Source organism: Dermacentor silvarum, chromosome 2 (genome assembly GCF_013339745.2).
Source record: "Dermacentor silvarum isolate Dsil-2018 chromosome 2, BIME_Dsil_1.4, whole genome shotgun sequence".
NCBI classification, from domain to species: domain Eukaryota; kingdom Metazoa; phylum Arthropoda; class Arachnida; order Ixodida; family Ixodidae; genus Dermacentor; species Dermacentor silvarum.
The window spans coordinates 199845035-199868482 of NC_051155.1; the positions used below are offsets into that span (position 1 = coordinate 199845035).

Consider the following 23448-nt stretch of genomic DNA (forward strand, 5'->3'; position numbering starts at 1 on the left):
CCGGGAAGCGGCAATTGTAGCATACGAAGCAGGGAGCCACGTCACTACACTTTCATACGTAAAAGAAGAACCCGCCTAGAAACTGATTTCATTTGTGCTGTGATAACGCTACGAAAAGGCTACGCATAGTTAGGACTCTCGAAGAGAAGCGTGAACACGATAAGCAGCGACGGGAACAGCAACGTGAATATGCACAATGGTGTCATTGCTCAGGATTTAGGCCGGACGCAGCGGTTCCTGCCCAAAGCAAGCCAGGACAGTTTGGACGTCTGAAGGGCAACACGAATACGGTAAGCGACGAAAGGAACAGCAACGTCAATATGCACAACGGTGAGGTGCTCCGGCTAAGCAGAACCCAGTTCAAGGCTACATAACATTGGTCTTTCGGATCAGGTGACACCACAGCTTCGCTGGCCAACGATTTTCGCAGCGTGGATTGGGGCTCATTTTTTTTTTTAAGGAGTGTTTTCCTCCGATTCTATTTTCTTGTCATCCGCCTCGGCGAGTGACTTATCCCGCGACTTCGTACGAGCCAGTGACGAACGACATAAGGAATGAACAGTGGAAACGATTGTTATAAAATACAGCCAGTCTTTCTTTTATATTGTCTTCTCCGCTCCACTTTTGGGAAATCTCTCTCCTTGCGCTTCATTCCCGAATTCGCGTCCTTCGTTTACAAAGCAGGAGTTCACGACTGATTATTTATTTGTTAGTAACGCTGTGAATAACGTCCGATATCTTATGCCTGAGCACTTTGCGATTATTTGCTTTTGACTTACCGCCGATGTAGACCCACTGCACTGCGCTGGACATGGCACCTCCGCTCGTCTCCGCCCTTTCTGCAATCACGTATGCCATCCCGATGATCGCTGGTGCAGCTGACAGGAACATGAGCGCGAAGTTTCCTGAAAGTTAACCACATTCGTCGTGATTACAACTCCGACAGGAGAATCACGAGAGTGCAACACCGGGGCGAAATGACTTAACATACGTGCCTATGCGTCATGCCGGCTATGACACCACGGACCTCAATATTTCTGTCGACGGAACTTCGTTCGCGGGCACTTCGCTATTCTTTTTTTGCGGACACGTTCAGTTAAAATTTTAATGAAAGTCTGGGCGTTTGTGCACCAAAACTACTATATGATTATGAAGCGCTCCTTGGTTAGGAGTTTAAGTACACGAGCTTGAAAGATTCTGTCGTACATTCCAATATTTTAGTTATGTTTTTTTTTCACATTTTTGTTGCAGAAGTGATGTAGGCTTCGTAAGGAGCCAATAACAATAAGTTACATACGGGTAACACTGAAAAAATATGGAATTGCTAGAGTGAGCAGTGTGACACCTGTCTTGGGTTACCACTCCAACCGATCCGTCTGGCATATCCTCTATCCCAACCACGGGAGATAACTTCTATGAGTCGATGCTCTAGAGTTCCGGTCCAGACGTCTCCCGGCCCCAACTTGCAAGCTGCTTGGCTCACGACGTCTCGCAGTGTGGAATAAAAACATTAGCTCTACAAGGGTGACCGTAATTCGATGGCACCTGTGTTTTTTGTGTACAACAACGTTCTGCTTTCATCGCTACCAATTTTTATCACGCTTGCAGATCGAACGCGGCCACTTTCAGATTTTACACCGGGCGCTGTTTGTTGTCGTTTATGGATCAGAGAGCAAACGGGGATAACCGATATTCGAGTTGACATTAAGAGAAAAAAGAAATGGAGCTGGGCAGGCCATGTAAGGCTTAAACGGATAACCGGTGGACCATTAGAGTTACAGCATGGGTGCCAAGAGTAGGGAAGCGTTGTCGAAGACAGCAGAAAACCAGGTGGCGTGATAAAACTAGGAAATTTCCAGGGCAAGTTGGAATCAGCTAGCGCATGACAAGGGTAATTAGAGATCGCATGGGAGAGGCCTTCGTCCTGCAGTGGAGATAAAAATAGGCTTGTTATGATGATTATGGTTTGCCAAACAACAACAAGCAAACAGTTGCCAACACCCGGTGTAAAATCTGGAAGTGGCCGTGTTCATTCTGAAAGCGTGATAAAAATTGGTATCTATGGAAGCAGAATGTTTTTAATTGTGTGACAAAAGTGTGCGTGTGGATTGGACAGGTGCTGTAATAGTCCTCGAGGGCGCCCGATGGTTGAGCTGTTAGCGTCACTTGCGTGATGCAATCTCACGGATTGCTCATTCAACGTCTCCTATACTAAATACAGATCAGGCAGTATTTTCTACTAAACTTTGTCTGTGACGTACTGGCGTAGTGCGTGATGTAGTGACGTACTGACTGAAATCAAAAAGGCGCCGCCACGGCAGCAGTTTCACGTATCAGACATCGCGGCTTCGCTGGAGCGGTTTTTCACGTCTCAAAGAGTTTTATTACGATAGCAATTATATGGATATACTCGGGTGAATTTTGGCCGTCGTCGTTCGCGACGACGTTCGGTATAAAGTATATATAAGTATGCCCGCGCGCCGTATGTTGTGTGTGCGAGGGAAAGCGTGCTAGGGTGAGCCGAGAAGGACGGCGGCTTGATGCGAGCCATCTTCCTGCGCGCCCAGCGTTGGATGTAACGTGATCAAGGTCATGCTTGGGGCCGCCGGTGAGCCCGCGTCTCCTTCTGTAGCTCGACCGCGACTGCGCATCGCTGTTCACGCCAGCGTTGTGGCAGCGAGTGCTTGTGGTCATCAAGTGAGATCTGTTCATGTTTGGCTGTTCGCGCCTGCCACCGTGCTTTTAGGCGAAGCTTTATAGGCTCAAGTTTCGGTGGTGGTGGTGGTGGTGGCGTCAGGCTGAAATATGGGCCGATCCGGGTGATAGTGCAAAAAGGGTCCAAGCTCAATGGCACATCACAAGGACAAAACAGAAAGAGAGAAAGAAAGAAAAAAAGCGATAAAGTGATAAGGAACAAGAGAAAGAGAGAGAGAAAGAGAGGGAGAAGGAAAATCACCAGCCCTTCCTCTGTCGAGAAAATGGGGGGTAAGCGAAGGTAGTCGTGTGTGTACTTGACCTGCTACTTTCTCTTCCCTTTCCTTCTTTCTTTCGTTCCCTTTCCTTCTACTTTTGTTTCCCTTTCGTACAACTCTTCCTTCCGTTGCGGTTGTACGTTTCATTCCCTCTATGTATACATTTAATAAACGATTATGTTTTATTACCGTGACATGTGAACTTTACGTTACCCTCATGAAGATCAAATACACACACAACAAGCTTCGCTTACCCCCATTTTCTCGACCGGGGAAGGGCTGGTGATTTTTCATTTAATTAGTAAGCGAATGTTTACTGGAATTTACACGGACTATAAAACTAGGAACCTAACTTCGAATGTTTATTCAATACTTTGCCATCGCTATCTATGATTCACCTTTGGGGCGAAATTGCGACTTTTAATGCGAAAACATTATATGCCCCATTACGCAAAAATTCGTTGCAGTCGGCGGGACCGAAAATGGTGCCAAAAATGACCGACGGCCGAAACAGAAAAAACACATAAAGTACTCGGACTGACGTCACATTTCTCATTTCAAACAAAAGAAATGAGTGGCTTCGAAAAGAAAACTTCGTACATTTCGGACTTCGCGGGAATCGAGCCCAGAGCTCTGGTGTGCGAGACGAGCACGCTTCCCCGACTTCATGGCGGCTCCACGGTTCTGGTTTACTAAAGGTGTGCATATAGTTAGTGCGTGACTGCACACGTTACGTCGCAGTCATGTGACTGACTAAAGGTGTGGCTTGGTGCGTGAGTCATTGGGCACGTGACGGCGCAGACAATGGGGAGGCGGTGGCGGCACGTCATGAGTGAATAAAATGAGCGCGTTCATGATATTCTAAGGTCTACATGCGGTATAATGCTTTCACATTTCCACGCGTGAGTATTCTTAAGTGTTGCTGTCTAATTCTTTTATTGCGATAGCAATTATATGGACACTCCAAAGCAGATTTCTGCCGTCGGCGTCGCCGTCGCCGTCGCCGTTGCCGTCGCCGTCGCCGTCACCGTCGCCGTCGCCGTGAGGTTCCGTATGACGTCAATGGAGATGAAATCGTCGCCGCGCGCCGCCGAACGCTGTATGTGCGAGTGAAAGGGCGCGAGGGACGCGCGCTTTTTTATTGCGATAGCAATTATATGGACACTTGAACCGGATTTCTGCCGTCGGCGTCGTCGTCGCCGTCGCCGTCGCCGTGAGGTTCCGTATAGATAAATTCTTCACCGCGCGCCGTATGCCCCAGAGGCAGCGTGCGGGGACGCGCGCTATCACGGAGAGCGAACGCACTCAAATCTCCCACGCGCAAGCAAGGAAGCGGGAAGCCAGCGCCGGAAGGAGCGGGGGAGGGGGGGGGGGGGCGCACTTCTACGCTGCCAACAACCGCGCTCGCCGTTCGTTCGACCGCACCGTCTCTTATCTCCACACGGCTCTGACCTTTATGGGCATTCGCCGCTCAGTTTCCGTTGAAGCAATAGACCGCACGTACCTTCGCCCGCTGCTGCGGCGTATATATCCGCTCGCTGCCAGCGTTTTGACGGTCGTTCTCTGCAGTCATTCAGTGTGATATATTCATGTTTGTTTGTGCGCGCTCACACCACGCTTGTTCAATCAGTTAGTAATAGTCGGGCCACATTTTCGAACGCACGCTACACATGCAATGCTGCCCGGGTTGGCAGTGCAGCGCTACAGGTGTGTCCCTTCGCACGCGCTGCCCACGGGAAGCGCTTCTCATCAACACCACCGTTTCACACGCGCCTTCTCGTGGCCATCGAGTCTCTCTTCATGTCGGTCTACTTACGCCACAGCACACCTGCTTACTTAATCAGCTCATGTTTACTACAATTCATATTGCTACCAAAGCCGCTCACCTTACTTCGTATGACATTGCTGTGTTGCTATCGCATTCATCGCTTCGCCCTTAGGGCGAAACTGTGACATTTTTTTTCCCTTCACATCTTAGCGCAATTTTTGCTTAGATTTGGTTAAATTTCATTGTTCCCCTCAGAAAGACCTAAAATGTAGGGTAATTTCTCTTGGATTGCGAACACTAATCCCCGCCCTTCAGGCAGTAAGCCAATCCCTCCCATAGCGTTAAGCAGAAGCTTTATGACCCGTAAAGTATTGAAGGACTCTGCTTTCCTCTTCGATGATTTGCAGTTTCATTGATTGTGTTTGCGTCCTATCATTGGTTATCCGAATATGGCTCCTTCAATTTGCAATCCATGCCTAATATCAGACATCATGAGGTTACAGTCCGTTTAAAAGAAATCTATCCGCTTTATAGGCCAGCCTTGTGATCCCTACTTTTCAAGCATGTCGTCAGGTTGAATGCCTAAAATTCTTTTAAGTTTTATTTAATACTCCCATGCTGCTTTCATCTTTACATTACGTCAAGTTTGCCAAACCTCCTTTGGCTAGAAATTTTCTCCGGCTCAACATTGCACCGATTTCTGCCAGGACGGAAACATTTAAGGATAGCCTCTTCCCTTGTGCTATCAAATGTTGTAAAATGCTGTCCGGTGGTGTTAGGTCTTTGTCACTGCTATCGACAGCTGCTCACATCGTTTTTATGTTTTGGATGGGTGTTTTGTCAAATTTGTTTAGCCCACTGCTGCGGTAACGCTTTCTGGGGTTGCAGTATGTAAAATAAAAAGGTAAACATAACATAAAAAGTTCCCGATGTTTATAGTGTCAACGTATCAGCTGTCCTAGCTAAATGTCGTCGCAAATCGGAGGTATTTAAACGAATGGCGGTCACCATATGTCGGTGAGCGTTCATGCTAATCGTGACTCTTTCTTTCGTTTTGCGAAAATGCTTATTTCATTTGCCAATGCTTAATTACCACATCTAATCAATAGGACATCAATGCAAAAGTTGTGGATGACGTGACGTTCAGTAATCACCTATACCATCATTTCAGCCAAGCTAGGTCTTGTGTGGTCATTATTTCCGGCAACAATAAAGAAAGGAAAGCTGATAATTTAATAAAAAACACCACGTGACAACGTATCCACGTGTCAGGCATTCCAACGCTCTCGAACGTAAGCATTGCCAAAAACAGGCTATAGATTATCGCAGAAATATTGAGCTGCCGCGCTCTTTCCCTTACGCGTTAGCAGCTTGCGGCGCGCAGCTTCGGTCCTTACGTTCAGCCCTTGCTTTAAACGTGCGTTAAATACACAACGTATACTAAATGACGAGGTTTAAGTTTGAGACCGCTTTTATCGCTGGCGTGGTATTTTCTTTTTTTTATTTGTCATTTGGTAAATTTTTATATTTTTTTACTTTCGTGGCCTTTCTTTCTTCCGTTGAGAAAAAAGGACCACATGGAACCTAAGTTGCGTTAAAGTCTACTACCGGCAGTTTCCCGACATCTTCCTTAACTTTTGCATAGACGCTGTCGTCATTAGGTTTGGTAATTAAAAGCTTGCTAATTAACCTTAAATAAATAGTTTGCATTGAAAAAAGCGCAGAGAAATACCCATGTCTAACATGAACAACGACGGCCATCAACATACAGTGACCGCGTATTATTTCTCTTTTTCATTCTTGGCGACATTCAGGAGGTACAGCGCTGTATATAGCCGTGATACGGCGTAAGTATACCTAAAAGCTGTGCTCGTTCCAATATGCCGCACCAGTTCGGGACCCGTCTCAACACCAACGTGACTAGATTACCTCTTTCAGTTTGCAAACTGCGGCGCCGCGGATGTCACCCTTCCCTGTACCGCCGAGCGGGGGCGTGCTCGTCGCCGTTTCACCGGTTTGACGGAGGTAACGGAGGTGTCGGCCAGTGTCGGCGGTGCCTACGGCATCTTGGCCGCCGCGCTGGCGTAGTCAACGCAGGCGTGGTCTTGTGTCGGGTGTTTTTTTTTTTTTTTTGCCTTCAACAAATCTAGTAACATTGCGTTCAACTTTGTTGCGTAGTGATCGCAATCCCTGTGGGTCCCGGCGAGATCTATCGACGCAGCTCGTGCGGCGTGTGCTCCCGCTGCAACTGGTGACACGAATGCACTTTTTCTCCCGAGATTTTAACCATCGATTAGAAAGCAAGGAAAAGATGGCTGTAGCAAACAAAAAAGCGCGTCTTTTGTAACTTTGGCTTTTGAAATGTGATTCCCAGTTGATGTTTGTTGCATTGTTCAAAAAGTTGACCATCACTTTAGAGAGAAAAGCATATGCGCGCTCACGAGAAATTCATTACATTACTTGACATTCTCATTCGAATGCGTCGTGAATTGTGGTGTTTTATATCTTCCAAAACCACGATATGATTATGAGGCATCTCAGTCACATCTCTGCCGTGTGGAATCGCTCTAGTGGCTGAAACGATACTCTAGTTGCACAATCAAAATAACGTTTGCTCACAATCTCGGAAATAACTCCCCTTACACAGAATTAACTGCGTAAATTACGTTTAACGCCGCGCGCAGGCTCCGTAACCATGATGCGACCGGGCCAATGGCATCGGAAGCGCCACCTCGCGAGCGGGAACTGAAAGGGGCCACATTTTGCTGCTGCATCCCGGCGGAGTTTGCAAACTGGAAAAGTAATCTAGTAACGGTGCTCAACATATCCCATTCACTGAAGATGGCTAAGAATAACTGGATGACTTTCTATCCTATGTATAATGAAATGAAATTATTATTTATATGAAATATGGCCTTAATATACCTACCATAATTGTCATGTGGCCGCAATTTTTTCATTCCGGCTTTTTTCACGGCGTGTCTCACCATCATTTACAACATAGCGGAATTAGTTTTTGCTCCCCTGTACTTTTAATTACGTACAATTGCCATCGGCATGAAATAAAAAAATGGCATGACACATGCGCCACATATATCTAGTAAACTCATATCATTACACCAGTAATATCATGTGATATTGTTGCATATGTGACGTATATGTCTTATTTGAGTTTTTTATTGCGATGGCATTTATATGCACAGTCCAGGTGCATTTTTGCCGTCGCCGTGATGTTCCGTATAAAGTCCACGGGCGATAAAATCGTCGCCGCGCGCCGTATGCGCTTTGTGCGAGCGAAATCATGTGAAGGTGAGCCGGGGATCACGGCTCAATCTCGCGCACACACATTACCTTCACTACCAGGGACTCAGGCTCCCTTCCGTGCCAAGCAGTGCGGGGTCGATCCATCAAATAAACACACCTTATGGGAGTGCCCAGCAAACGCCATCTTCAAAAATACAATATTGTTCCAAATTACGACACAACCAGCCTCCCGACAGCTGGGAGGAGTGGACCACTCCCTCACGAAAGTTTGACAAACTATGGTAGCCGCTTCTGGTGCAGCACGCCAAGAACGTGCTGGGCCAGGAGGCATGAGCCTACCAGGCGTTCTCAGACTTGGGCTTTAGTTCCTTTGGCACCAATAAATGTTATGTCTCTCTCGCGCGCGCACGCAGATGACGGGAAACGGGAAGGAAGCGCGCCGTCTGCCAGTCGCGCACAACGCTCCGGAGGGAAAATAGGAAATCAGGGGGGGGGGGGGGGGGGGACTGTTTTACTTGGCGCTGCGCGAGTAAACGCTTTATGCGCGAGCACCCACGTGCGCCCTCCGGACCGCAAGGCTCCGGGAGGAAGGCCACGTATTACGTGCACTTCCGCCCTGGCGGCAGTATCTTGAAAGCCATCTGCGGCGGGGGCAGAGTCCTTCCTCCCTGCGCTGTGTTTTCGCGGCGCGTTGATGCGAGCGGCGGGACGAAGGTCAATTCGCTCGCTGCTGCTGCCGCGCTCCCTAACTCCAAGGTTTTGACAGCGAGTTTCCGCGGTAATCGAGTGAGATGTGTTCATGTTTGCTTGGGCGCGCATAACACCATGCTTATATTTTAAGTCAGGAAGCGAATGTTTACAAGTTTATAGGGCCGATAAAACTACTATCCTTACTTCGTATAGCTGTCTACTGATTTGCTATTGCAATCAATGCTTCTCCTTTCGGGCGAAATACAGACTTTCTTCTTCTGTTGTCTATGACGTGGCCACTGACCGGTAACTTGTCAAATAGAGCACGTCTATGCGTTATCGAAGAAAAAGCCCGGTATTCTTCGACAGAGCACTCACCGGCCGTGGTGACTGAGTAGTTGGAGAGACTGAAGTGGACAGCACCAAATAGTGACATATATACGACGTAGTAGAACATGTCGAAGACGAGGTGCACGAAGATGAAAAAGGCGCCCGACATGCCGGTCATGAGTTGCACGTCGCGGGCGCCGCCCAGCCGCTCGTCGACCGGAAACGCCGCGAGAACTGCAAAGCCCAGCGAGTAGACGAGCGCAGGCAGAATTCTCCAGGAGCTGGACACGTCAGAACGGAAGGCATTCAGCTCGTGAAGCGCCGTCTTGGATCGAACTTTTATGTGCGTGAGGGTGGCGTCGATTCGTTCCGCCGGCTTGCCGGTGAGCGCACGCAGGATCGCGGTGCTCATGAGGTTGATCGCGATGGGCGTCGTGATCATGCTCGTTGGATTTGCAAGGAGGCCCATCCTGCATCCATGCACGCGCATTGGGAGAAACATTACAAAAACAACGATAAAACTAGGAGGTCATCACAAAAAAGTGAAAATAAATAAAAACTAAAGCAGTAATATGTAGAGAAAAAGAAATGAACTACATTTTAAGAAAAATTTCGACACCCGCGCAGAAGCCCTTGTTCAAATTGTGTGAACATGTCCAGGCGGAGCAGCTTGAACTACAAATAATTAAGCGTAGGGTTACGGGCCACAATGTAAAGGCGACATCCGCCAAAAGTAGATCGAAGAAAACGTTTCGGTATATAGCCGGTATCCCAACAATTCTTCTCCTTTGCGGTGGAATACTTTTATTAATATTGCAATGTAACATCAAAATAGAAGACATAAGCGCACATGTATTACATTTTTCGAATCATGATGCGATGTGCAGTAATTTGCTGGAATGATATAAGCAGTAAATGTTGAGCACGTTCTTGCAAAACTTGAGTTAAAGGGCCCCCAAACCACCCAGAGGTAGAAATTTAGTTGTGGTGTTGCGGTTGTGCACGAGTCTACAACGAACACGTAGCCGCGAGAATTTTTTTAAATGGTGCCGTCATAGTGGAGTTACACGCGTTTGATTATCGAAACACTGCCTGTCGCTCGTTTCGCTCTTTCCTTCGCTACTCTTCCTCGCCAAGTGGTTCTCCAAATGTCACGTGACATACGTCATCGCCAACGCGCTTCTCAACACACTGCCCACTTCCGGTTAAGGCACGTCCACGCTAGCAGCAAATATACTGTCGGCGAACCGGCCTCCGGTGCCGTAGAACGTCTGCCGCGTGAGAGGTGTCGAAAGTAGACGGCAGTTCGGCCGGCGCACCGCCCGCTGCACGATCAACGGGTCAATCGATGACCGCGAAGCTGCGCGCCTCCGCCACCGGCGACGAAAACATCGGCTGCAGCTTCTGTTCCAAGCAAAATAATTTTCCCTAGATAAACTTATGCGTAAACTGCACATTTTATGAAGAACGGTATCCACTGTCAAACGTTAAACATGAATGAGAGCTGCAATACTTGTCGAGCTCCGCTGCAGTGCACGGCTACCGACGGGAGACGACCGCCTCGGCTGTGCTCGCATCGCAGCCCACGGCACCGCTAATATAAGCGTATTTTCTTCTTTGTGTACAATTATTGCGAAGAGTGATAACAACGGTAAGAAAATATTGCGCCTTGTGAACGTCGGTAATTCATTCCGAAGCGCCGTCCATTTTAGCTTTGAAGTGAACCGGAAAAGGCCTAACGACGACATCGGCGCCGTCGAGCGATCGGCGGTGGTGGCGGTGGGGCTGCCGCACAATTGGGTTCCGGCCTCATCCTCTCTACAGCAAGGAAATCTCGCCGTTCGTGAGGAAAACTGCCGTCGAACGGTGAACCGCGAATGGCAAACGGCATGCGGCGAGTTACCGTGCCGGTAACGGAGACGTGAACTCGGCGCTTCTCGGCTACCCGCTGTTGCTGAGGTACCGGCCCGTCTTCATGCGAAGCGTGCCGCTACAGACCCTGTGTTGCGCGCACGTCTGGAAAGGCCAGCACTGTCGCACTCTGTTCGCGCAGCTAATCAGACCGCTTAGCACGACTGTTTTGGAACGCGAGCGATTTGGCACTTGCGTTGCGTGCTTTAATTACCGATTCGCAAGGGCGCACAAGCGAGCAACACGACGAGAAAGCAAGGAGCGCGCGTACCTAGCTGCTAGCAGGCAAACCGGAAGTCGTAGGTTCTTGTTCGACAAATGGGCATCGTCATCGCCGCTGACATCACCAGATGCACCCGGGTGCGACTGTTTTCACAACAAATCTGTCTAGGGGCAGGGCCTCGCCTCGATGACGTGGCCTCGCGTCGATGACGTTTCACCGTTTTCTGTTTTCTTTTTTTTCTCTATTTTTGGCGGCGCGGTCGGTGTGCGGCGCGTCAGTTCGGATCAGCTCATTCCACGTGAGCGAGAAATTGGCGCGCGTGTCATATTCGCGGCGTGCGTTGTTTTCTTTCGCTTGTGAAAGCGCGGAATGCAACAATGAGCGAGCCTCCTGACCGACAGAAGGTGATCGAAAAGTACCTCCAAGGGTTACATCATCATGAAGACGGCTATTCCCATGGCTACCTGAAGTCAGACGATGAGCTAAAGTTTTTTTAGAGGTCCTTGGCTGCCGTCAACGAGAGGTATGCTGTGCGGACATCAAGAGACCTGAACAAGTCGTCTAAATGTAAGGTTGTATCGACTGCTTCTTAATGTTTCGCTCTGCGCGTAGATTTGTCATTGAAAAACGCAGTAGTAATTTCAACCAGGGGCTCAACCCGGCAGAACGACTTGTTTGCAGTTACGGTTAGTGCGCAACATGAGACAATTGATTTATCTTGATTCGCCTTATTGAAGATCGGGTTATCATTGTTCTGATTACCAGTTCAGAGTTCCCCTGGCACCAATTTATTTCGGTTCGAGTGGAGTATTGTTCTGGTTACCGCGACATGACCTGGTCCTCAGAAATTTTGATAACCGTAAAAATAACTGAACTGTTATTTTTCGGTTTCATTCATGATTAGAGCCGCGCATGCAAGCTAATTGTGACTTAAAAAATGAGAAAGTCTGCCCCCTGTGCTCTTTACATAAATGCTTCAGAGCTGCGCTTGGGTGTTTGTTTTGTAAGCATCTGCGCATGTTTTTTTTGAACATTGAATTCAATACATTCATTCATTGAACACTTAATTCAATTCAATTCATTGAAAATTGAAATTTTTTTGAACATCGAACATTTCAATATCAGGCCTATGCCTTGTAGCAGGACCACGGATGGGACACACGGCCCTGTCACGACATGGAGTACAGCTATGGTGGCCCTTCTAGCCACCATGGAAGCCACTGTAACCATAGTACAGCACCACCGAAATTCGTATCTCGTGTTGCGCGTGTTGCGCGCGATTGCTATTTCAATGTTAAAAAAAGCGAAATGTTCTGGAAAAGCCGGCTACGAAAGTTTCGAACCTCCTGTAGAGTTCTCCGTGCTGCAGTGCACTTGAAATGATGCATGATTATCATGATAATGATGAACTTAGTGGCCGGATATGGTCTTGCGCACTACACTTCTGTACATAACACGCGCACCGCACACCTATAATCGTAAGGCGACAAGACAGCGAGAGTGGCACGTCACACGTACGGACGCGGTAACAAACTGCTTTCCTTTTATTTCGAGAACTTCAAGGCGTAAAGCCAGCCAAATATTTAGCTTGGCCATCCTAGGTCACGCAAGCGCGGAGTTTTCTGTCCTCTAGCGCCCTCAGATTAAGAGAATTTGAGAAACAGTCGACGTTGCACACCAGCGGGACTCTTTGGAGCTTCCCTATGGGCACTCAGCGCAATCTATAGTGCCGCCGTCGTGAAGCCTGTGCGTGGCCGGCACAGGCTACAGCCGGCACAGGATACGCAACGCCATAAAGTGGCGCTGCCTATTCATAGCCCTACTACACCTCTCCTCGACAGTTCCTGCTTCGTGAGCGACAATGCTTAGACGAAGTATTCAAGCTCTTAGACTAGAAAGGCTTAGGAGTGAGGGTCAACAGCGAATATCTCAGCAACCTTCGGTTTGCAGATGATATTGTCTTATTCAGCAACAATGGGGACGAAATACAACAAATGATTGAGGACCTTAACCGAGAAAGTGTAAGAGTGGGGTTGAAGATTATTATGCAGAAGAGAAAGATGATGTTCAATAGCCTGGCAAGCGAACAAGAATTCAGGATCGCCAGTGAGCCTTAGAGTTTGTAAAGGAGTACCGTTTGTCTAGGTGAATCACTCACAGGGGACCCTGATCATGAGAAAGAAATTTATAGAAGAATAAAATTGGGTTGGAGTGCATACGGCAGGCATTACCAAATCCTGACTGGGAGCTTACCACTGTCTTTGAAAAGAAAAATGTACAACATTCTACCGGTGATTAAATATCGAGCAGAAATTTGGAGATTTACAAAGAAGCCGGAGAACAAGTTATGGACCGCAGAAAGAACGATGGAACGAAAAATTTTAGGCCTAACGTTAAGAGGCAGGAAGACAGCGGTGTGGATAAGAGAGCAAATCGGGATAGCCGATATTCTAGTTGACATTAAGATGAAAAAATGGAGCTGGGCAGGACACGTAATCCATAGGATGGATAAGCGGTGGACCTCTAGAGTTACCGAATGGATACCAAGTGAAGGGAAGCGCAGTCGAGGACGGCAGACAACTAGGTAGCGTGATGAAGTTAGGCAATTTGTAGGCGCAAGTTGGAATCAGCTAGCGCAAGATAAGGGTAATTGGAGATCGCAGGGAGAGGACTTCGCACTGCAGTGGACATAAATATAGGTTGATGATGATGATGTGATTTTTTGTCCACCAGTGATTGGTCGCTGGTCACAGACAAAACCAATGTTGATGACGAAAAATAAAATTAATTCTGGGGTTTTACGTGCCAGAACTACGATGTGATTATGGGGAATGCTGTAATGGGGAACTCGGGAAATTTTGGACAGCAGGGGATTTTCAACATGCTCCAAATGCACGGGACACGGGTGTTCCTGCATTTGGCTCCCCATCGAAGTGCGGCCGCCGCGGCCTGGATTTGATTTCGTGACATCGTGCTTAGCAGCGCAACATCATAGCGGCTAAGCCACTACGGCGGGTAATGTGATGACCAAGTTGATCAGTTTACGAAGCTTGTTTTGAGCAGTAGGCGCAAATCTATTCCTCAGTAGAGCCCCAAATGCTCTAAGTATCCCCATTGGTTCTCATCTGAACTTAGAACTGCCCTGAAGTATAAATATCGCGCGCACCGTAAATCTAGAAGTCTTGTGCTTAATGAATGGAGAAAAGAATTTCCATTTTTTCTGACTCTCTACAAACGCCTCTATAAGCGGGATCATGACTCATATATTGCATTCTTGGAGAAAAGCGCTTACGACCTACCTGCAGAATTTTGTAAGTATTTCCACAAGCACTCTAGTAAACGTGGATTGTGCTTTTGCGTGCTCAACTCTAGAGGAGTAGAAGTCACAGCAGTAATGGATTGTTTTGTTGCTCATTTCTCATCCTTATATAAAGCTTCAGATTTCAACGCTGGTGTCAGTCAGCAGTCCACAACGGTTCCAACATCTAATGTGGTGTTGTTTGATGAAAAGCTCATCAGCGAATGCCATAAGCGCTCGAAGCCTTCCCTATCCTGCGTCCCTGATGGCATCCCCTCCGCAATTTTAAGGGCTTACGGCAGTATATGTGCCCCAGTATTGACATCTATATTTATTAAGTCTTTAAAAATTCCACTTTCCCTCACTTGTAGAAAACTGCTCGTGTTTTTTTTTTCTGTATTTAAGTCTGGCTGTAAAACCAATGTCTCGAATTATGGCCCGATTTCCCTTTTTTGTGCCACAGTCAAAGATTTTTGAACTTGCTCTTTACAACATATTGTCTTTTACTGTGAAGAAGTAATTCATTCCGAATCAGCGTGGATTTCTCACCAGCCGCTCCACTATCCCAAATGTCGCAAGTTTTGTGACACAGATCTCTGCACCGGTACTTCAAAGGAGGCAAGTTGACACCATTTATTGTGCCATCAGCAAAGCTTTTGATGTGGTCAGCCACTCACTGCTTCTCATCAAGCTTACGCACTTTTGCTGTTGACTCATCAATTGTAAACCTCTTGCGCAGTTATCTTCTTGATAGATCATGTTATGTTAACGTTCGAAACTCTTCTTTCCTCCTACGTACATGCCGATGACATCAAGATTTTAAAGAAAATTCACACTATTGATGACTGTCGCATCCTGCAGTCGCGCCTGTTTAGTTTTTCTAAAGGGTGACCAGATAATTACCTAACCTTGAATGCTGCTAAGAGCAAAGTATGTCTTTCACACACAAAACAAGCGTTTTTTTTTTCTTATTCTGTAGATTCTGTACCATTGTGCAAGGTCCGTGAGATCAATTATCTCGGTGTACAATGTGATACAGCCTTACACTTTTCAGCTCACACTAAACGCGTTGCAATTCGGGGCATGCGCACTCATGAGTCTGTTTTCTGTCTATCGAGAGAATTAAATTTTCCTACACCGTTCTGAAAGTTGTAGACAACAATCTGTCTTCTGCAACTCGAATGGCATTTCTAGATCCAACAGTGACATTATAAATCCGGTCCAGAAAAAGTTTCTAGGCATATATCATCACCTCTTTGCTCACACAGACGCTGGACCATGCTCAAGGCACTACTGGATTATTGTCATTTCCCTTACAACGCTGCCGACGTAATCGCGCTGACCTGTTTATTTCCAAACTCCTTCATAGTATCCTGATGTGCCGCGAACTCCTCAGTTGTATCATGTTTTGTATTTCCGCACAAGATCACCAGAGAACATAGATCTTTCCACATTCCTGCCTGCCAAACCAATACTCAACCGTCCATAGCATACAGGGTCTTTATAACGCTTACTTTCATGATCTGGATATTTTTCACAACTCCCTGTTATTGTTCTTTTCCGAGCTTTCCGATGCTGTCATAGATTCGCATATTGTTCAACTGCCCTTCCCCTCCTTTTTCTTTTGTATTATTTTTGCGCCTTGTTGTATGTACACTCTTCTTTTCAAGATTGTTATTTTTATTCATGTTTAGGTTTTGCTGATATTCCCCTATAGTTTTTATTTGCTTTTTTATATATGCGTGCGCCAGCACTTAGACCTCATGGTTATTCCTGGACACGATAAATTATTGATTGATTTATTGATGGAATATAATTATTATTATTATTATTATTATTATTATTAATATTATAATTATTATTATTTTACGTATCACCCTTGACGTATCCATTTTATTCCATGAGCGTCTACAATCAATCGAGGATATCATCACTTCCACTCTAAGCATAACTGTATAGTACTTTGGGGTTTTAACGTACCTGGAACGCAATGGGACAACCTGTCGATATCTCACCTTGACAAACGTATTACACATAAAGGATCCACTCTCCTTAATTTTATTTCTTTCAGCAACTTTTTTACAGCTGAACCACGTGACGAACTCGCATGGTAACATATTAAACTTATTTTCGTCGAATATGGAAAGGGTGCGTGTATCCCATGATGACAGAAATCTGGTTCGAGCAGATTGTATTGCCGTTGCATAGCCGTTGTATTCCGGCTGTGACAACACTCAGATAAGGCTTCAAAAAAATGCACCAAGAGATTCGGACTCTCCGCAGTATATTTTCGCTGCGGGAAATGTCAATTTTTATCATTATCTTTCTAAGGCAGATTGCTCACCTATATTGAAGTCAGATAATGCAAATTATCAAGTTCAGAATTTCACTGGCATGTTGCAGGAGGTAACGCGTATGTACGGTCCCCTCAAATGAAGTCGACCTTCATGCGAACTATTTTGGTTTTCTACTGAGCTTTATAAATTATTGAAATACAAGGAGTACAATACAAAGCAACGAATACAAGGCAACGAATTAAGAACGGACCTGAGAAACGGAAAGCTGAATTCAATGACTACCGATATCTCTGTAAGAAACTGTAAGACCGTTATTGCAATGACAACATTAGCTAAGCCGAAAATTATCTTTCTAAAAAACCTAGAAATTTCCGGAAATATGTGCAACTGAAGTCGACACCAAGTAAAACAGATACTATCTCTCTGTTAACAAGCAATCATGAAACTATCTATAGACGTCTCAGATGCGCTTTCACAACACTTTCAATCAGTCTTCAGCAGGAACTATGGCCCCACTTCGTCTGACTTTCTGCTGTACAGTGGTGATGCGCGAAGCACTGCGACTGCTAGGGAAGAGCTTTTGGTCAAAAGCATTCGCAGCGCAAGGCAGTCGCTTTCATGTGGGGCTGATGGCATTCCCATGGTTTTAATTAAATCATTCCGTGATGTGCTTAACCCAATCCTAACTTGCATTAAAACACCTGCCTAAAAGCACAAATATTTCCTGTACCATGAAACATCTCTCTTGTTATTCTCGTCCACGAATCTGACTTAGAAACAGACGTACAAAACTCAGACCAATGTGCAGGTATGCCCTGTGCTCTGCATGAAAAATCTTTTAATCTGTCCTGCACAAGTTAAAGGTTTGCAGCGTACGGAACAGCCTAATATCTAATCAGCATCGGTTGCAACAAATCTCGTGAGCTTTATTTCCCAGGCATCAGAAGCGGTAGAGAACAAGAGTCAACTTGACACTGTTTACTGGGACCCAGGTAACGCCTATGATGTTAACAGTCATGCCCTATTATTCCCAAACTCTACGAAACCAGTGTTTCTGCACCTTTAATGACTTCGCTGCGAAACTACCTGTCAGACTAACAATGCTATATCACCTCCAACGGACAGTCTTCAACCACGTATGTCGTGCTATATCGTGCCACACTGCAGTGGTGTGCCACACAGCTCCGTCCTTGGACCACTTCTCTCCTGTCTCTTTGTAAATTATGTATCCAAAGCATAAAAAAGGTATTCTTTCTTGCTTTATGCGGATGATATAAAGGTATTCAAATAATATTGGCAGCCTTCGTGACTGCACTCTACTCCATCAAGATGTATCCGCCTTTGGCAATTGGTGCATGCAAAACGAACTATAGTGCTAGATGGCCGGAAAACGAAAGTAGTGCCATATACACGCAATACAGATGAGTTCCGTTTCCCTTACCACCTGGGCAAAGCCACACTATCTCGGGATTCCAAAGTTACTGACCTTGGAATCAAACTTGATTCCAAGGTGACCTTTTCGCACCCATAGAATGTATCACTAAGCGTGGCCTACGCATCCTGGGCACAGCAAGTCGAATCTCGAGGGAGTTCAGAAATGCAGGTATATTTCTTAAGCTGTACAAATCCCTCAGACGACCTCGGCTGGAATATTTCGCTGTCGTTTGGAACAGTGTTCGCCGGTCCAACATAGCTCGTGTAGACAGAGTTCAGAGGAATTGTATCTTGATACATTCATATCGGTGCTCCAGGCAGGTCGACCCTGAATAACAGGCTCGCTCTCAGTCTACGCTCAGTTTAGAAGACCTGGTCTGCATACGCACGAAAGCTGTCTTTACTTTCCCATTCAAGCTAGTAAAGGGTCTCATCAATTGTACAGAAATATTAGATAACATTAGAATAAGAATTTCGCGAAAGATATCTAGAGTGTCGAGGTCATTTCAAGGATCTACTTGTGGCGGCTCAATGAATCCCTTGGCCAAAATTCTGCAGGGCTGCAACGAACACTCAAACGAAATTGACGTGTTCTACAGACATCTGTCCACTTTCCAAGCAGCAGTAGAATCCACTTCGTGTCCTTTTTGCAGAAGTTAGTGTTCTTTTTGTATGTCGTGTGGTGGATCGTTGGTCCTTGCAATGTCGCTACTCTTGGTTCTTGTTTGTTGGTATGTATGCGTCCGCCTTGTTCCATGGGAAGGGTACCGTGGGATCGGTGTCCAGATTTCCAGAAATCTTTGTCAATATTTCTTTTTGTCAATGCTATGTGTTATATTTTGTTATGGTATGTTACGCAATGTTATGCCATGTCAGGCTATGTTGTGTTATGTTATGTTGCGTTGTGTTATATTATGCATGTTATATATTGTGAACCGCATTTGTATGGAATGCGCGCTTTTTGTTCCTGCCCGTTAATGTATATGTATTTGTGTATGTATGTTATGCGATTTCTCAGGTGTGCCAGTACCAAGATGGCCAGGTTGTTCCGGGGCATGGTAATAAAATTTATTATTATTATTATTATTATTATTATTATTATTATTATTATTATTATTATTATTATTATTATTATTATTATTATTATTATTATTACTAAAGTGTATGAATCGTTGAACACGCCGCGATCACCTTCAAATCACCTGTAACTTCCAGGAAGTGGTTGCTAACGTTCACGAACAAGTCCACACGCGCAGTCATGCAGTAGGATTGGTAATATCGGTGAACAATTTATCGATTAAGAGTATTCAGCAATATTATTAATCTTCATCGATGTCCACCTTTCATTTAACAGACTTAATTGATTAGACATGTTGGATTAATCATTGTCGAAAGCTTTACAGCAGTTGCGCGAAAATCTTGAAATCATACTAGAATGGCGGAGCACGAGCAGTGACTGCGGATGTGGCAGACTGGACTGTCAACTGGTATTCCTAGTTCTGAGTGATGCCAAGCCGAGCGCTTCCCCTCTGTTCCCCCACACCGCACACGCCACCACACCGCCCGAAGCCAGACGCTTGGAATGCCCTCGCAATTCAAGGCACAGAATGCGCGCCAATTTGGAGCATGTATTTCACATAGCGATGAAGTTAATGTCGATTCCAGCAAATATATAGCTTCCGAGCGTCTATTCTTGCATGCTGGCTATGCGGCCATTCCAAGAAGATATCGGTCTCACCCGACATCCCAGCCAATGGACATTCCTTCACTCTATAGAAAAGAGCACGTGACTGAAAATCATGAACTAGTAATTCTATTTTCCCCTGTGCATATTGCAATTTCTAGTATATTGTAGTTGAACTTCACCTTTCACTTTTGCCATTTTCTTTTTCTTGTTTAACTGTACAGTACAGGGATCCACTAGTGCCATTCATCTTGTTTAATGCCGCTCTAAGTGACATTTTATAACATATATTGCTTACATTTTCAAAGACCACGAGTGCCAACTCTATTTAGTCCATAACAAATTAAAAATTATTCTTTATCAAACTTTATAGACTGGTATTCCCAACTTGGCTCTACCTCTCAAACATCAAAATATGGTCCTACAAAAGTAGATAACCCTGTTTCAACCTCTTTAAGGTGCCCGGCGAGAATTTCGATTAGTCAGTCAATCGATGAAAAACCCTGCATGGAAAGCGATTAATCGATTAAAGGCTAAAAGGCGTAACAATTAATCGTTATTCGAATTTAAAAAAAATTAATCCGCTATTTCTATCATGCAGTGCTTACCGGTCCGGCTCAAAAGCGAAGGCCACCGGGTAAGTGGTGATGTAACGGCGTATGTCGTCGCGGGCGAGCCGGCGCAACTCCTCACGGGCGTCTTTCGCGGGTCGAAGTGTGCACCCTTCGGATTCGACCAGTAATCGCACCTGGGTGCTCAGTTCGTTGGGAAGCGTCTCCTGGAAGATAACCTCGGATCCCGCGAAATGGGTGCCCAGGTCGATGGCCGCGGGGAACGTGGAGCCGAGGTCACCCCCGGCGGACCCGGGTCTCTGTATGCTGAGATCGCGCGTAGCCAGCAGGAGCAGCAGCGGCAACACCGACATGCCCAGCAGGAGCCACCAGTTTCGCGCCAGGATGACGAGGCGCTTGACGAAGAGCGCGTAGAAGCTTCGCGTAATCGTGCGTTTCTTCTCGACAGCGCGGCAGACGTTGTCGATGTCCTGCTCTGCAAGGGGAAACACGAGTACGCAGATCCAACGCGCGTGTTCGAATCTATATATACGCGAAGGTTTCGTGAAGCGGCTAACCTCGTGTTATGAAACTGTTCCTTCTCTGCGCAGTGTTTTTGTAGCGAAGCGATCACGCGCGCGCCCGGCAGGACGGCAAAACGTGGAGAACTTCCCGCCCTCCCAACCACGCGATCCACGCGACCGCGGATTACGCAGTCTCCGGTATCGGCACACTGCCGACCCGCGGCACGCTATGACACTGTCTCCGCGGTCGACCTACCTTACTATCGCATTATCGCCAGGGCCGGCCCACTTTACTCGATGGGAAACGGACCCTGTAAATGTAGGCACGCCGAACCCCGAGAAAGAACACATAGAAAGTTTCGCTTTAATGAAAAATATGCTCTTTAAGGCGTGTACACGTTGGACCTTGTGCGTTTTCCATGGTGGTATAGTTAAAGGTGCGGCAGCTAGGTGAGGTTATTACGCGTTGACGAAGAGGCCCATCAGTTTGACCTATATTAACGATAGCGATGATTGCGCAGTTGTGAAAAACAGACCGGCACGGCTGCAATGGAACGATTCAAGCGCGCTAAATTTATTTCGCTTTTCGGTATTTACTCGGGCGATTTATTGCGTTTGTTCATTACAACGTGAAATATGCGCTGTTGTTTTCCTAATCTTATGAGTGATGAGGAGAGTGAAGTTAATATTCAACTCGAAAGATAACGCTTTACGTTGCTTACCGTCTACGGGGACTTCCCGCGCTTTGCCTTCTGGTGACCACTCGAGATTAATCCTGTAAGAACGAGAGTGCAGGCCCCTTACCATTACTCCCTCTTTCATGCAGTTTTGATGCAACATTCACAAAGTTCAGTCACATCTTCCATTTCTGAAGGCAGTGACACAAACTTGATTTTAATAATGAATCGTATACGGGGCTCTTTATTATAGTAATATGATAAGCCTTCAACTCTAGGAAATTCACAGCGCTTGTGTAAGCTGGACAAATAAGCCCATTATTGTATTGCGTGTGGCAGCAAACGCCTACAAAATATGTAATTATTAAATTTATCGTCACGCGAGATTTTTTGGAAAATTACTACAATTGGTGGTATTTATTAACGAAACGGCAATTAGCCTTCAGTGCGATCGAAAAGCTTAGTGGCACCTAATAACCTTGTTGTGCATGGTTTCTATTTTCTTCTTCGCTTGGTAGAAGGAAGGGCGAGGAAAAAATAAAACACTTAGGTGTGGCAATATCATCCTCTGTGGGGCCGTTAATAAGGGGGTTACCAATTCCATGAGCAATAAAAAAAGTGTCCCCGTTTATCACCTGTTATGCAAACATGATTATTATTTTAATTTATATTCAAAAGGAACAATTCACATAACAGGTGTTTTTCGTTTTTTTCGTGTTGCATTATCGGTATGCGAATAAAAGGCGCAAGAAGCGTGGAAAGAAATCAACTTCACTCGCTCACTCACCACTCGCTTGTCAACTTGTTCTCTATTACGCAGCGGTTTCACAATTCTTATTTCTCCAACTTCATTCCTTTGTTCACACGGTGGTCCAGTCATGCATAGCTAATCTGTTGCCCACTGAACTCACTTCAAGTAAGCGTCCCTCATGGTGCTCACGGTGACTCCCATGCTCGCAATGCCGAGCGTGCGCGACGAGCTCTCGAGAGTCTGGAACATGGCCGGAAAGTCCTTGTAGTCAAGCGTACGAAGCGTGATAACCACTTCGGCCTGCTTCTCATCGTCAACAGTCGCCTCTGGCGCTGCTCTCTGGATCACCGCAAGCACCTTTGGCAGCTGCAGAGCGCCTGGTGTCTTGGCAATGGTCAACTTGTATCCGACGCCTGCAGACAAAGGCGAATCGTTGCAGGCTCTCAAAGCTAGACTGGACTTCTCGACGAAAACTTACACCTTAAATATAGTTAGACACACAGGGAAGCGTTGCGAATTGGGCTCAAGATCGCGACGGAAACGGCTGGTTAGTGGCTGTTCATATTTCAATGCGATAACGTTTTCACGTTATCAGTTCTCACGAGAAAAGAGTTAGCGAAAGCGGGACGTGGCGCGCGCACCAGACGTTTCAAATAGCCACTTAAGGCATGAGCGAAGCATACGTGCGATCGTGGCCTAATGGCTAGAGCACTGGGCCGATGTGCTGAAAGGCGGAATTTCGATCGCGTAATCGGTCACGCATTCCTTTTCACATTAGGGGCAGGCTTCACCCATTTTGGAGCTATCTCTATTAACTTTTTAAAGCATGATTATCTCCTTCTGATACCCACCTGCTATGCTCTCAACTGAGAGTGGCAGTATTGAAAATAAGATAAAATAAAAATAATCAATAGAAAGCTCCAGGTGTGTTGAGCGTATACGCGCGCGGAGGGGCAGCTGCGCGGACATCAGAAACCCAGCTTTATAATATTTCATACTTAAGAGAGTTAGTGGTATTTCTTCTTGCGCTTCGTACACCATGCGCTATGTACATTTTTTCTCTTTGCTATTCAT

The 23448-nt window shown here is 46.1% G+C and overlaps 1 protein-coding gene across 1 annotated transcript in view; it reads right to left on the reverse strand.

The window, feature by feature from the left end:
* Positions 1-202: 202 nt before the first annotated feature.
* The window catches only part of LOC119440654 (phospholipid-transporting ATPase ABCA3-like), a 60495-nt gene continuing 37249 nt past the window's right edge, over positions 203-23448 (reverse strand). Inside the window, exons 11-16 of the mRNA XM_037705545.2 lie at positions 22535-22787; positions 21669-21721; positions 20480-20918; positions 9073-9494; positions 780-905; positions 203-237 (exon numbers count right to left, since the gene is read on the reverse strand). Coding sequence (XP_037561473.2) covers positions 203-237; positions 780-905; positions 9073-9494; positions 20480-20918; positions 21669-21721; positions 22535-22787 — 1328 coding nt within the window. The remainder of the gene's footprint in view (positions 238-779; positions 906-9072; positions 9495-20479; positions 20919-21668; positions 21722-22534; positions 22788-23448) is intronic.